This window comes from Bombus fervidus, chromosome 7 (genome assembly GCF_041682495.2).
Source record: "Bombus fervidus isolate BK054 chromosome 7, iyBomFerv1, whole genome shotgun sequence".
In the NCBI taxonomy this organism is placed as follows: Eukaryota; Metazoa; Arthropoda; class Insecta; order Hymenoptera; family Apidae; genus Bombus; species Bombus fervidus.
The window spans coordinates 8,746,018-8,760,293 of NC_091523.1; the positions used below are offsets into that span (position 1 = coordinate 8,746,018).

Genomic DNA, 14,276 nt, shown 5'->3' on the forward strand with positions numbered 1-14,276 from the left:
TTCCATATCATAAAATGAAAAATCATCAATAACTTTAAATTTAAGTGGTTCTTTTATCACGAAACAAGTGCTTATTACTATTATATACTGTGAACGTTATTATATAATGAATCTAGGACACGGTGGTATTTCAATCTTTTTCATGACCGGTGAACCGCAAACTCGAGACATTGGCGTGTTATTCGGGGCACAAATATTCTCTGTGTCTCCCTGATGAAGAAGAAAAACCATGCTATTGTTTGATGCAGACTTTCGACTTTTTCCAGCAGAACAACAAGGACTGGCACAAGGTCGTTTTACAGTATAACAACCTTGTTCGCGAACAGCCGTTTTTCCACAAGTGCCACTACGTTGAGTGACGCAACCTTTAGCGATCGCAGCCGACGCGCCTTCCTTCTTACAAGACACAATCGGTTCCCTGAGAGTGAAACTTGAATGAGTCAAGATTGACCTTGCTTAGATATAGATCAATAAATGTTTTTTCTTTATTTCGAAGTGAAAGGATCGCAAGTGTTTAAAAAGTATTCAAGCGTGGCATACAGATTATCATCGTAGAACATTTTTTGCTTAATGCTTTTAAAATTAATTTTCTCATTTGTATCCTTCAATTCCCAATTATTAATTTAATTGTAGAATATGAAATTTAAAATCTTACATAGTAGAAACAGGACAAGGTGCACAAGGAGTACAACATGGAATTGGTGGACAACGCATAACTCTCAATGCTTCGACATTCAATGAGGAAACACCTCGTAGCAATGCTCGTTGTATCGCATTCTCATATTCGGCACGTTCTTTTATTATACGCTCATTTTCTTTGCGAAGCCTTGCTATCTCAGCTTCGAGCTATTACAATTGAATTTTCACATTTTAATAAAAGAATATATTTCGTTCAAACTCGAGGATAAATGTAAAAGATTATTAATTTACTTCAATTTCTCGTCTCATCCTGTCTTTGTCTTTCAAAATTGATTGAATAGCTGCGTCGGTACAAATAATTTCGATGTTTTCAGGTTCTTTCATTATGACAGACTCCTTTTCTACGGTAGGCTCTCTTTCAGGATTTCCTGCTGGTATTTCCTGAGTAACAGATTCATAGACTGGAGTTTCTACTTCTGGAACTGGAACTTCAGGTGATCCGAGATTTATTCTAGGTGGTTCAACCGTTTGAGTAGTTGCCACTGATTTCTATAATAATATTATTATGTTAAAAATTACAGAGAAGTAAAGATTTTAATTAATAAACTTGCCTCTCGTTCCTCGCAATCTGCCAATAATCTCCTCAGATTGTCGATTTCACAAGCTCGCGCTATCAATTCTTTACGCAATGATTCGATCTCGTTCTTACAAATGTCCAATTTATTTTGAACCAAACCAATCCATTGTTGTATTCGACCAAATATGTCAGCGAACATTAACTTTTGTAAAAATAAATTCAATTTGCGTGTATTACCTTATATATATTTATGTTTTATAATATTACAGGACTAAATTTTCTTTAAATAACGGATTACGAGTTTATTCGTATTACGAAATTGGGAGTTTTAAAGGACAGTCTAGTTCATTCATTTTTATTTATTCGTATATTCAATCTTATAAAAAAACTTTATTTATTTATTGTACCCCCATTTTCCCAATTTCATGACGGTTCTACTTGCGTACAGGGCTCAACCTTTGAATCGTGCTCAAAGTTCTCGCCTAAGGTAGCCAGTGCTTTACCCGCTTCTTGTAAATTTTGATGCACATAGTCGATCATTTCATCCACCTTCTTATCTCTGCATTTACAAGACAATATTTTTTATAAACAAGATTTTTTAACGTTTCAATTCGTCTAAACATTCCTCCAATATAAATTCACTCTCTCTTAAAAATCGGATGGAAAAACTAATATTTATACCCGGTTGATCCTGGTACTTGTGACATACAAGTACAGCATGGTCCAGCTGTACGAATAACCTTTCCATCTTCAGTTTTCACACTAGATGTTGATTCCACTACAACAGTTTGCTCTACAGTTTCTTCCGATGGTTTCGATACATCTCCACTTTCTTCGGGAACATCTGCTCCTCCTACTAAACGATCTAGAGTTTTCACAGTTGAATTAAATTTACGGCTTGCTGTAGTTATCGACTTTTTAAATTTGAGCGCCCTATTTGATGGTCTACGATTTTCATCGATAGCATTTCCTAAAAATAATTTTCTACCGTTATTTATGGTTATAATTATTCATGAAAGCATCTTACCGCTTTTGGATGTATTTAATGGTGGACGAGTCATTTTTGTTTAGTTCATGTGTAACATAATGAAATTTGAGAGTATAATACGAACTAATTTAATTAATTTTTACATAAATTGAAAAATTTAGTTTTGAAGGGTTTATCTGAATAAAGGAATTTATAAGATGTAATTGTAATTTTCATTTGTTTTTGCAGTACTAAAAACATATAAAGTATATCTCTTAAAGTTGGGTAACATTTAAAATAAAAATAAATACTGTATACAATTAAATATACTATATGGCTTTTAAAATTCGTTTATTTGTATGAAAGTATAAGTGAACTGATCATATGATATTTAAAATATAAATTTTGCATTATTCATTCGTACGTGTACGTCTTTTTCTGTATACAAAATGCACAGGTACAATAATGAAATGAATTCTGTTTGTAGAAAATGTTTGAATCACGAATCACCTAACTGTCTACTTTACATTATATTACAGATTATTTTCATATCTTCATTCGTAATTAAAATTTATCGCATATATTTGTAGTCATTATAATGTAATCTTAACAATTAAATAAAACATATATATACATATGCATAATTTTAGGTAACATTTTTAGGTGGCGGCCTATAAACTCCAACTACAACAGCATGATCTCTTTCATATGGTTCTAATGTGATTTGCTCCTGTGGTTTCAGTTTATCAGCGATTAATTTTTTTACTTCTGAGGCAAATACTGCTTCAGGTTGAGCTGTAGAATCTATACAGCTCGCCTAAATCAAAATAATGTTTGTATAAACTTAAATGCATAAATAAAAAGTAATACAATACTTGAAATCTATTAAAATACTAATTAATATACTTGCCTTGATAGAAATAACAAAATGACCTCCATTCTTCAGGAAATATTGCGCATTCAAAGCTACTATCCTAGCTTGATCAGGTTGCGCCACGTCAGCAAATACTGTATCTACCATTCCAACAAGCATTCTATACTTGTGAGGATGCCTCGCATCTTCAATTATGGGAATAATATTTGTTCGTTTTTTAGCAACATTTATAAGGTCTCTACCAGATCTGTGAGAAAATTCTACAGCATATACTAATCCTTCCTAAAACAAGGAGAAGGAATAAATTTATCATCGTGTATTACAAATGATTTGTAGGCATAGTGTAGGTCTAATTACAATTCATAGATTAAATAATAAAAAGGTAAACTGTTAATTTTGTACAAACGTCTTTTTGGAGCAAGATATAACTTATCTTACTCAATCAAAAAAACGGCAATGTGATTTCTGTAGCATAACTCCGACACCAAATTAGCAATAAAATACTAAAGTGGCTCTAATGTATGCAATTTATACATATTAAACAAAATATTTATATAAACTCACTGGACCAACAACATCTGCTACATGTGATACTGTAGTCCCAGATGCAGCACCTAAATATAAAACTTTGCTTCCAGGAGCCATGTGAATTTGATCTACTCCTCCAAGTATAGCTGCAGCTAACTTTGATCTAAACGGGTTCCAAACTCTATATTCAATTTTTTCACCATTCTGTCCCTGTAATACCCATATATGAATAATTATATTTTCCATATTAACATAACAAATTTTAGTAACTTGCTTATGTACCTCCACGCTTATCCTCTTTTCACCATATACTTCTGAACCTGGTACCAAATTTAAAGTAACTAATGCATCCTCTTTTCCTCTTGCTATAAAGACACCTTCATGACGATGTGGTTCTATGACTACGGTTTTGCCACCTTTAAAACTACCTCCACCACGTCCTCCTCCTCTTCCACCTCTACCTCCACGTCCCCGTGGAGTACCTCCACCTCTTCCACCACCTCGACCACCACCTCCTCCTCCTCTACCTCCACCACGTCCACCACCTCCTACTCGTCCACCTCCACCTCCTCCTCCTCGTCCACCTCCTCGACCTCCTCTAAATCCACCACCACCTGGTGAAAATCCTGTAATGAAATAAATTTTGTAACAACAGTAGATACAGTAGTATTGATATAAAATATTGATACGATACATGATATTAGATAATATATATATATACGAGAGTATTGTTATAAAAACTTATATTGGTTTAATTGTTTCAGTACATAAACCATTTGAAGCAAAAAATAAATTCAAAAACATCTTAAATATACAAATATAGGTTAATGTAACATACTATCACACAAATACAAAAATTATAGTTTATCTAACTGAATGTTCAACATATTCATACAAAAAATGATTAATTATGTTCAAATAGATCCATATATATATTATATAATTAAATAATCTTATACTCTATGAGTATAAAATAAGTTATTATTTACGCGCTATATTATAGAAATCGTGTTGTAGTCAAAAAACCTTCATTTTGTAAGATATTAAATATAAGAATAATATTTTTAGCGATTACTATTTACCTGGCTTTCCCATTTTAAAAGTTAGATATATAAATTTACGTGCCTAATTTATTTTAAGTTATGACTGTCCATACACGTGTGGCACTATGGACGCTAAATGCTCACGGAAACGACATTAAGTTTCGAACATCTTCCGGTTTAGATCAGTATATCGATTTAAATATATATCGATACGTAAAGATTGATTGATACTTCGAAATTATAATATAAGAATTTACGAATAATTTAGTATAAAAATTTCAAATATTATTGAAATTTAAAATTATTTACATATTATGATTACAATATGATTATAATTATTTCAAATATTGATTATTTTTAGAGTACATAAAAAGATTTATATATTTTTTTCTATCTGACGCATAATATAAATTATGTTTGCATGTACTTATATTATTTATTATACTAAATTCAATGTGTTTCAATGTAATTTTTGTAACTTATATATTAAGTCTTACATTACTATATTATAATAATACAATATCAATTATACAGCATATTGAATGCATGAAATGAAATTATTTCAATTGAAATAATTATTGAAATAAATTAAACAATTATTCCTTTAGAACATTAAAAATTTCTTGTTACATATTAAAAAAAAATATTGTTTTACGAACACAAAATTCGTAGTTGATCTATGAAGCGTATAAACGTAATGTATTCGCTTTCATGCGCAAAGACCAGTTCAAATAACGTTATATATATAACCTTATCCGTTGTTTGAAACTTAATGATTTTTATATTAATAAATAAATGATATTTATTGTGTGTAAAATTGTTATTTATTTAATAACAAATACAAAAATATGAAGTAATCATAAATTTTCATTTAACAAAATTCTTAGTTATTTGAAATATAAAGTTTAACTATATGTTTACATTTACAGAATCAGCGTTGACGGCTTACTTGTATATTTTCCTTACGATTACATTTATCCAGAACAATATGCATATATGCTCGAGCTCAAACGTGGTCTGGATGCTAAAGTATGTATTTTCAACACTTTTATGTCATATGATTACTAATTAACATTTAAATTTTATTTATAATTTTAGGGGCACTGTTTATTGGAAATGCCATCAGGCACTGGCAAAACTATAACTTTGTTATCATTAATTGTAGCATATATGTTGGAAAATCCATTGGATGTGACAAAATTAATTTATTGTTCCCGTACTGTACCAGAAATAGAGAAAGTCATAGAAGAATTAAAAAAGCTTATGGATTATTATGAAAAAGAAACAGAAAGTAAACCTAAAATTGTTGGCCTAGTTCTTAGTTCGCGAAAAAATATGTGTATTCATCCAGAGGTAATTAATTTCAAACTTAATTGCTTTTAATAAATGTACCTTATATGAATGAGTGTATTAACAATAGATTTAAATTAGGTAAGCAGAGAACGTGAAGGCAAAATTGTTGATGGTCGTTGTCATTCTCTCACAGCATCATATGTTCGTGAGAGACATAACTATGATGAATCAACACCAATTTGTAATTTTTATGAAGGATTTGATATGGAAGGTAAAGAACAATTTATGCCATCAGGCATATATTCTATTGATGATTTGAAAGAATATGGAAGAGACCGCAATTGGTGTCCATATTTTCTTGCAAGGTTTACAGTAAGCATTTCAGAAAGCAGGTTGTTTATTTTAAGACAATATAAAGTACTAATGTTTTTTGTCATATAATTCTAGATTTTACATGCCCAGATTGTAGTGTACAGTTATCATTATTTATTAGATCCCAAGATTGCAGAAACTGTGTCAAAAGAATTAAGCAAAAGTTCTGTAGTAGTATTTGATGAAGCTCATAATATAGGTACAATGCAGCTAATACATTAGTTACGTGGCAAAAATTAAATAAAGTTTAACTACTTAATTAATTTTAGATAATGTATGCATTGATTCAATGAGTGTAAAAATTAATAGAAGAACTTTAGAAAAAAGTTCAGCCAATATACAACTTCTTGAAAAAACAGTGACTGAGTAAGTTATGTTTTAAATGTTATATTGACTAATATATGATATTGAGGAATAGCCATTATAAATATTTGTGATTTAGGATGAGAGAGGATGATGTAAATAAATTAAAAGAAGAATATGAGAGATTAGTAGAAGGGTTAAAGGATGCACATGTTGCAAGAGAAACAGATATTATTTTAGCTAATCCTGTCCTACCAGATGAAATTTTGCAAGGTAAATTCTTAATTCTACATCTGTTTAAAATAATTATGGATTTAATTTATATATATTTGTTATAGAGGTGGTCCCTGGTAATATTAGGAATGCAGAACATTTTGTCGGTTTTTTAAGACGATTTGTAGAATATTTAAAAACGCGTCTACGTGTGCAACACGTAGTTCAAGAATCACCTGCTGCATTTCTGAGAGATGTTCAAACAAAAGTTTCAATAGAACGTAAACCATTAAGATTTTGTGCAGAACGACTAGCTTCTCTTTTACGTACTATGGAGATAACCGATTTAACCGATTTTTCACCAGTTATATTAGTAACACATCTGGCAACATTAGTATCTACATATACAAAAGGATTTACAATTATTGTAGAGCCATTTGATGACAAAACACCTAATGTTTTAAATCCAATTCTTCATTTCGTTTGTTTAGATTCGTCCATTGCAATAAAACCTATATTTGATAGATTTCAGTCAGTAGTAATTACTTCAGGAACATTGTCTCCATTAGACATGTATCCTAAAATTTTAAATTTTCATCCAGTCATAATGTCATCCTTTACTATGACATTAGCCAGACCTTGTCTCTTACCGATGGTAAGTGTGATATTGTTTAGAATATTAATTACTAAAAAATTAATTAAAAAATAATGCCAGATTGTAGCAAAAGGTAACGACCAAGTTGCAATTTCGTCAAAGTATGAAACAAGAGAAGATGTTGCTGTTATAAGAAATTATGGTCAATTATTAGTTGAATTCGCAGCTACTGTTCCCGATGGTTTAGTCTGCTTTTTTACCTCCTACTTATACATGGAATCTGTTGTTGCTGCATGGTTTGTATCAATTAATTTATATTGATAATATCATATAATAGTTTATTTTTATAGGTATGACCAAGGTGTGGTAGATCAACTTCAAAGACACAAATTATTATTTATTGAAACTCAGGATTCCGCAGAAACGAGTTTAGCTCTTATAAATTACATACGAGCATGTGAAAATGGAAGAGGTGCTGTTCTCCTTTCTGTGGCACGTGGTAAAGTATCAGAAGGAGTTGATTTTGATCATCATTTAGGAAGAGCTGTTTTGATGTTTGGAATTCCTTATGTGTATACACAATCGCGTATTTTAAAAGCACGACTAGAATATCTTCGTGATCAATTTCAAGTAGGTTATTAAACAAAATTATAGATTTATAAATATTTATATTAATAGTATCAATAATATAAGCATTTCTTTCTTCTCACAGATCAGAGAAAATGATTTTTTAACTTTTGATGCAATGAGACACGCAGCACAATGCGTTGGAAGAGCAATTAGAGGAAAAACTGATTACGGTATAATGGTATTTGCAGACAAGGTAACAAAAATTATGACAATTCTAATTTTTAACAATCATTTTTTGACGATATTTATTTTTTTAGAGGTTTTCGAGAATGGATAAACGAAGTAAGTTACCAAAATGGATACAAGAACATTTAACTGATAGTTTATGTAATTTATCAACCGAGGAAGCTGTGCAGGTAAAGTTCAAAATTTAGAACGCCTAAAATAAATATTAGTAATTATTAATTGTAACTTTTAGATAAGTAAACGTTGGTTACGACAAATGGCCCAACCATTTACACGTGAAAATCAGTTGGGATTATCCCTATTGACACGAGAACAACTTGAAAAAGAAGAATATGGCAAAATTGAACAGAAGGCGCAACAAAATTAGATATTTAATATGAGATTTATAACAAAGTTTGTGCCATTTTTAACAAATATGATAACGTATAGTGTATAAAAACATACTGCAACTTGTGTTTTGTATAGTATTTATATTATAGTACATATAAAATGTATTAATTTTTGCAATGAAAAATATTTTTTCCAATAATATACGATTTTTATAAATTAATAGAATTAATATTTAAAAATTTAACCACAACTAACAGTAAAAATTAACAAAGTACAGCAAATCATTAAGGGTACAGAAAATATATCTATGCAATTAAAAAAGTTTAATAACAAAGTATGGTGATGAAATCTTAACAGTGTACAAAATACAATTACATCTATGAAATTCATTTAATATCACCATCTTACAATAACTTGGTCTCCATCTTGTATTGAATAGTATCGGAGTTCCTGAAGCGGTTTATCAAGAAGTATTTCATCTTTCGAAAGCTAAAAAATTACATAAAAGTAGTACAAAAAATACATAATAAATCCAAATATATATTGAGGGTGTACGAGTCCCGTAAGCTTATGATCACGTAAATACATTTAGCTACACGATATGAGTTCCCGACGCTATCCTGTCGCACCCGACGGCGGCCGTAATAAGTAAATATTCCACACTACTCCGTCTTCCCTCCCCGAGTAGGGTGTCTTTAAAAGATTTCTTCCACGTAAAAAGTACACGATAACGCAAACTTGTTATTTCACTCAAGTATACCCCAATATACATATATAAATTGTAAAATGTTATAATTACATTTTGTTGTATAAATGAAAGTCTTGGAATTTTTCCTCCAGTTCTAAAAAGTCGTTGTGCAAGTCCAATAACTTTTTGAACTTCCATATCTTTTAATAGTTTTCTTTTAATTCCTCTAGGTTGATTTGGATGATCTGGGCATACAAACTCTACTGTTATGACGTTAGAAATCATTTCCACTTTCACTTTAGGTGATGGAATATCAGAAATTCCACATTCTAAAAATTTTAAATAATATATCATGATTAAAAGTTAAAGAAGTACTAACTTTTAAACGTATTCATTGTATTTTTTATTTACTTGCAACTAATGTTGGATATCGAGGATGTTCAATTATGAACTTATTTCTTTTGTCAACATCATTTTCCGTTTCGGTCCACTTCGATAGAAATAATTTCAAATAATCATACTCAGCACCACGTCTTTCATCTTGTAAGATTTCAGTGCCATTTAATGATTTTAATTTTGAAATTCTCGCTATGATTAACTGACGTGCAGTTTCTAAATTTTCATTTTTCAAAATAGGATTTTCTCTAAATTTCAAATCTTCCAAATTATTTAGCTTTTCTAATTCTGATACAGATTGCCACTATAAATTATATTATCGAATTATTTTACTTTATAATTTACCTATATCATATAAATATTTATTTTACCTCTGATATGTTGTTTTGCGATATATGTAATTGCCGCAGATTAAAAAAGGCTGTGGTTTTTGCTGTTGGTTCAACAGTTAGGAACCTTATTTTGTCTATCTTATTGGAATTTAAATTAAGGTACTCTAAACTGTAAAAAATCTTCAATATAAATATCTTACTAATAAATAATATATTATTACAAATTATAATCAATGGTACACACACACACACACACACACACACACACACACACACAAAATCAAAGTTATTAACTTGCCGTGGAAGCGATCCCAATTTAAGAATATCATCCCAATTAGATATCAAATTTCCTTCAAGAGTTAATTTACATATTTTCATTAAATTTTCATCTTTTATTGGCTTGTGTATGATGTTAACAATGTTAAAAGAAACTGAAAGTTCTTGCAAAGATGGAAACATACTCATACATCGTTGAATGTCAAACCAATTATAGTTCATTCTTGCTATAGTTAAATATTTAAGCATAAAAAATGAATCTTTTAATATTTCCATATTTTCTTCAGTTGGTAAATAATTTTCACTAAATAATTCATAAAAATAGATATTAACAATGGTAATTACTTATTATTAACATATTTAATAAGATTTTGATAATCTACCTCAGATTAAGTCGAACAAGACAGTCAAGTTGACAACAGATATCTGCTATAATTTGCCAACTATTTATTAAATTTTTAGATAGATCTAATTCTTCCAAATTTGGACATAATTCTTTTAATTCTCCAGGATTACCAGTAGTACTAACACATTGTTCTCTTAACCACACAATTTTTAATTGATCAAATTTGCTTTGCTTCTTATTTACTTTGGAAAAACCAACAACTTCCAAAAAAGGTGCATTAATTTCTTTCTGTAAGCTTGTTAAGGTGTCTCTGTCAATGCCAGCTAATTCATCATTGATAAGGCCATAACGAATTTTAATAGCTTCAGGACAAGAAATCCCAAATTTTGCTTTACCTGGTCGTATAAATGAACCTGATGTAGGATGCCTATTATAAAACAAAAATATTTTATTCATATATAACTAAATTAATTGTATAATTATATTTTTGTATAGTTTTACCTAGCTTTAAAGTATTTTACTCCTTCATATGTACCATTGTGTTTTCCACGTGTTGGATCATCCCAATCTATACCAAGCCACAAACCTTTAGTTTTACCAACAGGACCAACGTACTTTAATGTACCTTGATGTCCATCACACTCAATTCGGCTGTCAATTTCATATTTTTTATCTTCTACCATACTAAAAGAGAAAAATTTGAATGATATTAATCATAAAATATATTTGAATTGTACATCCTTTTTATTTCAAAGACACAATTCGAAAAATATCATTCTAATTTCTTTACGGTATAATTTTTAATAATAAATACTAGATGTGTACTAAATGTATATCATGTTGCGGTTCGAAACCTAACCTCAATGTAATAGATGATCATTGAAAATTATGAGACTAACAAAATATTAATGATATAAACGTGAAAAGATTATCACAGGATACTATTGCAAATAATACTTAGGTTAAATATAAGTGGCTATACAGACATGATTTAATCAAAATTAAAAGTCATATACGGTAATATGACATTTCTCTGTTGTATACAGCTAAGATACCTAGGACTAGGAACTCTGTAGCGTAAGATACTCCACTCAAATAGTATTACCTTTATACATGTGTGTATATGACATGTTACTATACATAGATGAACCAATAGTAATTTTCTATACTTTCCATTCACTCGATTTCATGCATGAACGATAGTCATATAGAATGAAATCATATTTAAAACTATATATACTTATATATAAAACGGGGGAAAATTTATATGAATCGATTTTCACAAAAAGTTGATTGTTTAAAAATAAATATTTTGATTTTATTTACTAAAGAATAATTAGATGTTACATTATACATAAATTATACATATAACACAATGTAATATAATAATGTACAGGTGCTATAAAATATACATAAATATGAATAATTACAATCTTACAATTTTACTATGCACATGTACATGTACATATAAAATTAAATATACATATGCATAAAAATGATTTGGTTTAGTTCTGATTGTTTTGTTTGATGAAATTTATACATTTGTGAGTATTCAAAAGAATTACATTATGCCAAATCCTTTATTGATTTGGTACTAAATTTGCAATATTTACTGGATTTAAAATTTCAATCCAATAACCATCTGGATCTTTGATAAAAGCAATTCCTTTCATGTTACCATCATTAGGCTTCTTTACAAATTCCACATTTAACTTTTCAAATCTTTTACATGCTTTTTCTACATCAGGTACTGTGATTCCAATGTGACCTACAAATTAAGGGAATATGTTGTACATGTATATAATAAATTTTTGTTTTATATCTCAAAAATTATATAATAGCTAAAGAGTATATTACCAAATCCTCTAGGTTCCGTATTCCCATTATGGTACTTGGGATCAGGATCAGTTTCTGTACCCCAATTACTACAAACAAGCAGCCAAAATTAATTCTAGTAAATTTAAGTTAATATGTTAGACTAATATATTTTTAAACATACTGAGTAAGTTCTAAAGTAGCTTTACGACTAAATGTCCATTCAATACTTTCTCTCTTATCAGTAGGTATGTCTTTTGGATCTTCATATCCCAAAAAGTACAGAGAGAATTTCATTTCAGGAAAGTCAAGTTTCTGTAATAACTGCATACCGAGTACTTCAGTATAAAAAGGTAATGATTTTCTTGGATCTTTAATACGATACATTGTTTGTTGCATTATATAACCATTTGTTGCTGGGTCAGGCTTTCTGCAAAGTTCCCGAGCCTCACAGTTTGTTAAGCCTGTGTGTTCACCCATCTAAAGAAGAAAAATAATAACAGATTTATTTAAGTATTACATCATGATTAATGATAATAATAAATTTATATAGAAGAAACTCTGCCATTACATTTCTTTGTGATATCTCTCAATTTTATCAGCCTGTAGATAAAATATCATTAGATTTCAAGGACATCACATATTTTAAGAATATTTTTACGAAATACAAAGAGATCGAAAAGCTGATAAGAAAATTAAAATATAACTAATTTAAAAACGAGAAAAACTATTCTAATAAATAAAAATTTGATATCTTTATTAATATAGGTTTTTGCAAAAGTCAATCTTTTTTTATGATTTACCGCATTGATATATGACTTCTTTCGCGGTATTCTGCCATGAAAATCATTGTTTCGTAAAATTCGTCGACATAATTCCGGATAAACTTTTTTATGAAACATATCAGCTACTATACTTTCGAGTTTTAGTAGGACTTTTTTTTAATTCGCGAATGATAACTTTCTCCTTTCTTCCAGTTAATTTCTTTGGTCGACCTGATCGAGCTTTGCAAGTGTTCCCTCATTCTTTGATTTTTTTATTATATAATGTATTGTGGACTTACTTCTGTTCACAATTCCGGCAATCTCGTTATATGATTTGCCGTTCTCATGTAATCGGAATATTATTTCTCTTTCACACTTTTTTGTTTCAGACTTTTTGGTATTCATTTTAAATTCTATTGTGTACACTTCTACGTTACTGTTACTGAAACGATATCCTAACATCAAGTGAACGTACCAATATTTTCATTCAGCAATAATGTTTATATTCGGTGCAAAGGAAGATGAAAAATTATCAACAGTGTTACAGCGTTCAAATACTTTTGTGAGACATTTATCATGAATGTTTCTAACAAATCTATCATAATTCTTCTCTATATTGTTGAATCGTTTTCAAATTTTACTGATGTAATCTTTTGAGACTTTTCCGTCACTATAGATATCAAATTGTTTTAACAAATTAATTTAGTACCTCATTTTATTAATTGAAATTTGTAAGTGTAAACGTTCGAATACTTTCGCGAGTCACTGTATATGTTATGTATTTCACCGAAATTGTATAGGTTAAATAACAAATGTGTGAATTTTGTTAAGACACAATTATCATACCAACAATGAGATACGACATATTATTATGTATCTAGAATATTATCTACTGCTATATATACATTGTTTTTTTGATATATTTTTTACCTTTTTAGAAAATAAATATGACGGCCGACTCTCGGTTACACGCTGACACACAGAGCGGAAGTGTGCGAAGATTTGCGCAAAAAGTGGAATATCTTTCATTGAGTATAACGTTTATGTAGTTGTGTTGTGCTGTCTGCTTTACGTCGATTTCCTTTATCTGTCAAATCGAAGAGATTGGT

At 29.6% G+C, this 14,276-nt stretch overlaps 6 protein-coding genes across 11 annotated transcripts; 1 reads left to right on the top strand and 5 right to left on the bottom strand.

The window, feature by feature from the left end:
- Nucleotides 1–77: 77 nt before the first annotated feature.
- On the bottom strand, nucleotides 78–1,107 carry LOC141445718 (uncharacterized). Its single transcript, XM_074111836.1, has 3 exons — nucleotides 931–1,107; nucleotides 656–846; nucleotides 78–418 (listed from the first exon to the last, which is right to left on the bottom strand). Exons 1-3 carry the CDS (start codon nucleotides 1,021–1,023, stop codon nucleotides 100–102), a joined length of 603 nt encoding a protein of 200 aa, XP_073967937.1. The 5' UTR covers nucleotides 1,024–1,107; the 3' UTR covers nucleotides 78–99.
- A 62-nt stretch (nucleotides 1,108–1,169) lies between these two features.
- Nucleotides 1,170–2,375, bottom strand: LOC139988948 (uncharacterized). Of its 2 annotated transcripts, XM_072006766.2 has the most exons (4): nucleotides 2,244–2,375; nucleotides 1,898–2,186; nucleotides 1,663–1,775; nucleotides 1,170–1,418 (listed from the first exon to the last, which is right to left on the bottom strand). In XM_072006766.2, exons 1-4 carry the CDS (start codon nucleotides 2,275–2,277, stop codon nucleotides 1,405–1,407), a joined length of 450 nt encoding a protein of 149 aa, XP_071862867.1. In that variant the 5' UTR covers nucleotides 2,278–2,375; the 3' UTR covers nucleotides 1,170–1,404. The 2 variants fall into 2 exon arrangements, with proteins under 2 accessions (XP_071862867.1, XP_071862866.1); XM_072006765.2 differs by having other exon boundaries at nucleotides 1,170–1,775.
- Nucleotides 2,376–2,517: 142 nt separating this feature from the next.
- Nucleotides 2,518–4,814, bottom strand: Fib (rRNA 2'-O-methyltransferase fibrillarin). The gene is made up of 5 exons (XM_072006759.1): nucleotides 4,668–4,814; nucleotides 3,868–4,211; nucleotides 3,622–3,795; nucleotides 3,094–3,339; nucleotides 2,518–3,000 (listed from the first exon to the last, which is right to left on the bottom strand). The coding sequence occupies exons 1-5, from the start codon at nucleotides 4,678–4,680 to the stop codon at nucleotides 2,830–2,832; spliced, it is 948 nt and encodes a 315-aa protein (XP_071862860.1). The 5' UTR covers nucleotides 4,681–4,814; the 3' UTR covers nucleotides 2,518–2,829.
- A 508-nt stretch (nucleotides 4,815–5,322) lies between these two features.
- On the top strand, nucleotides 5,323–8,749 carry Xpd (general transcription and DNA repair factor IIH helicase subunit XPD). The gene is made up of 13 exons (XM_072006354.1): nucleotides 5,323–5,481; nucleotides 5,558–5,657; nucleotides 5,727–5,981; nucleotides 6,060–6,293; nucleotides 6,369–6,492; nucleotides 6,563–6,659; nucleotides 6,736–6,869; nucleotides 6,935–7,464; nucleotides 7,525–7,700; nucleotides 7,755–8,034; nucleotides 8,117–8,227; nucleotides 8,292–8,390; nucleotides 8,453–8,749. The coding sequence occupies exons 1-13, from the start codon at nucleotides 5,477–5,479 to the stop codon at nucleotides 8,585–8,587; spliced, it is 2,280 nt and encodes a 759-aa protein (XP_071862455.1). The 5' UTR covers nucleotides 5,323–5,476; the 3' UTR covers nucleotides 8,588–8,749.
- A 109-nt stretch (nucleotides 8,750–8,858) lies between these two features.
- Glo1 (Glyoxalase 1) lies at nucleotides 8,859–11,669 on the bottom strand. Of its 3 annotated transcripts, none has more exons than XM_072006355.1 (8): nucleotides 11,575–11,669; nucleotides 11,090–11,272; nucleotides 10,626–11,015; nucleotides 10,265–10,546; nucleotides 10,006–10,135; nucleotides 9,650–9,938; nucleotides 9,350–9,567; nucleotides 8,859–9,039 (listed from the first exon to the last, which is right to left on the bottom strand). In XM_072006355.1, exons 2-8 carry the CDS (start codon nucleotides 11,269–11,271, stop codon nucleotides 8,947–8,949), a joined length of 1,584 nt encoding a protein of 527 aa, XP_071862456.1. In that variant the 5' UTR covers nucleotide 11,272; nucleotides 11,575–11,669; the 3' UTR covers nucleotides 8,859–8,946. The 3 variants fall into 3 exon arrangements, with proteins under 3 accessions (XP_071862456.1, XP_071862458.1, XP_071862457.1); XM_072006357.1 differs by having other exon boundaries at nucleotides 11,644–11,662; XM_072006356.1 differs by having other exon boundaries at nucleotides 11,448–11,650.
- Nucleotides 11,670–11,877: 208 nt separating this feature from the next.
- Nucleotides 11,878–14,239, bottom strand: LOC139989345 (lactoylglutathione lyase-like). Of its 3 annotated transcripts, none has more exons than XM_072007602.1 (4): nucleotides 14,098–14,239; nucleotides 12,588–12,883; nucleotides 12,446–12,513; nucleotides 11,878–12,356 (listed from the first exon to the last, which is right to left on the bottom strand). In XM_072007602.1, the coding sequence occupies exons 1-4, from the start codon at nucleotides 14,194–14,196 to the stop codon at nucleotides 12,169–12,171; spliced, it is 651 nt and encodes a 216-aa protein (XP_071863703.1). In that variant the 5' UTR covers nucleotides 14,197–14,239; the 3' UTR covers nucleotides 11,878–12,168. The 3 variants fall into 3 exon arrangements, with proteins under 3 accessions (XP_071863703.1, XP_071863706.1, XP_071863705.1); XM_072007605.1 differs by lacking the exon at nucleotides 14,098–14,239 and adding an exon at nucleotides 13,467–13,810; XM_072007604.1 differs by lacking the exon at nucleotides 14,098–14,239 and adding an exon at nucleotides 13,207–13,338.
- Nucleotides 14,240–14,276: the final 37 nt, after the last annotated feature.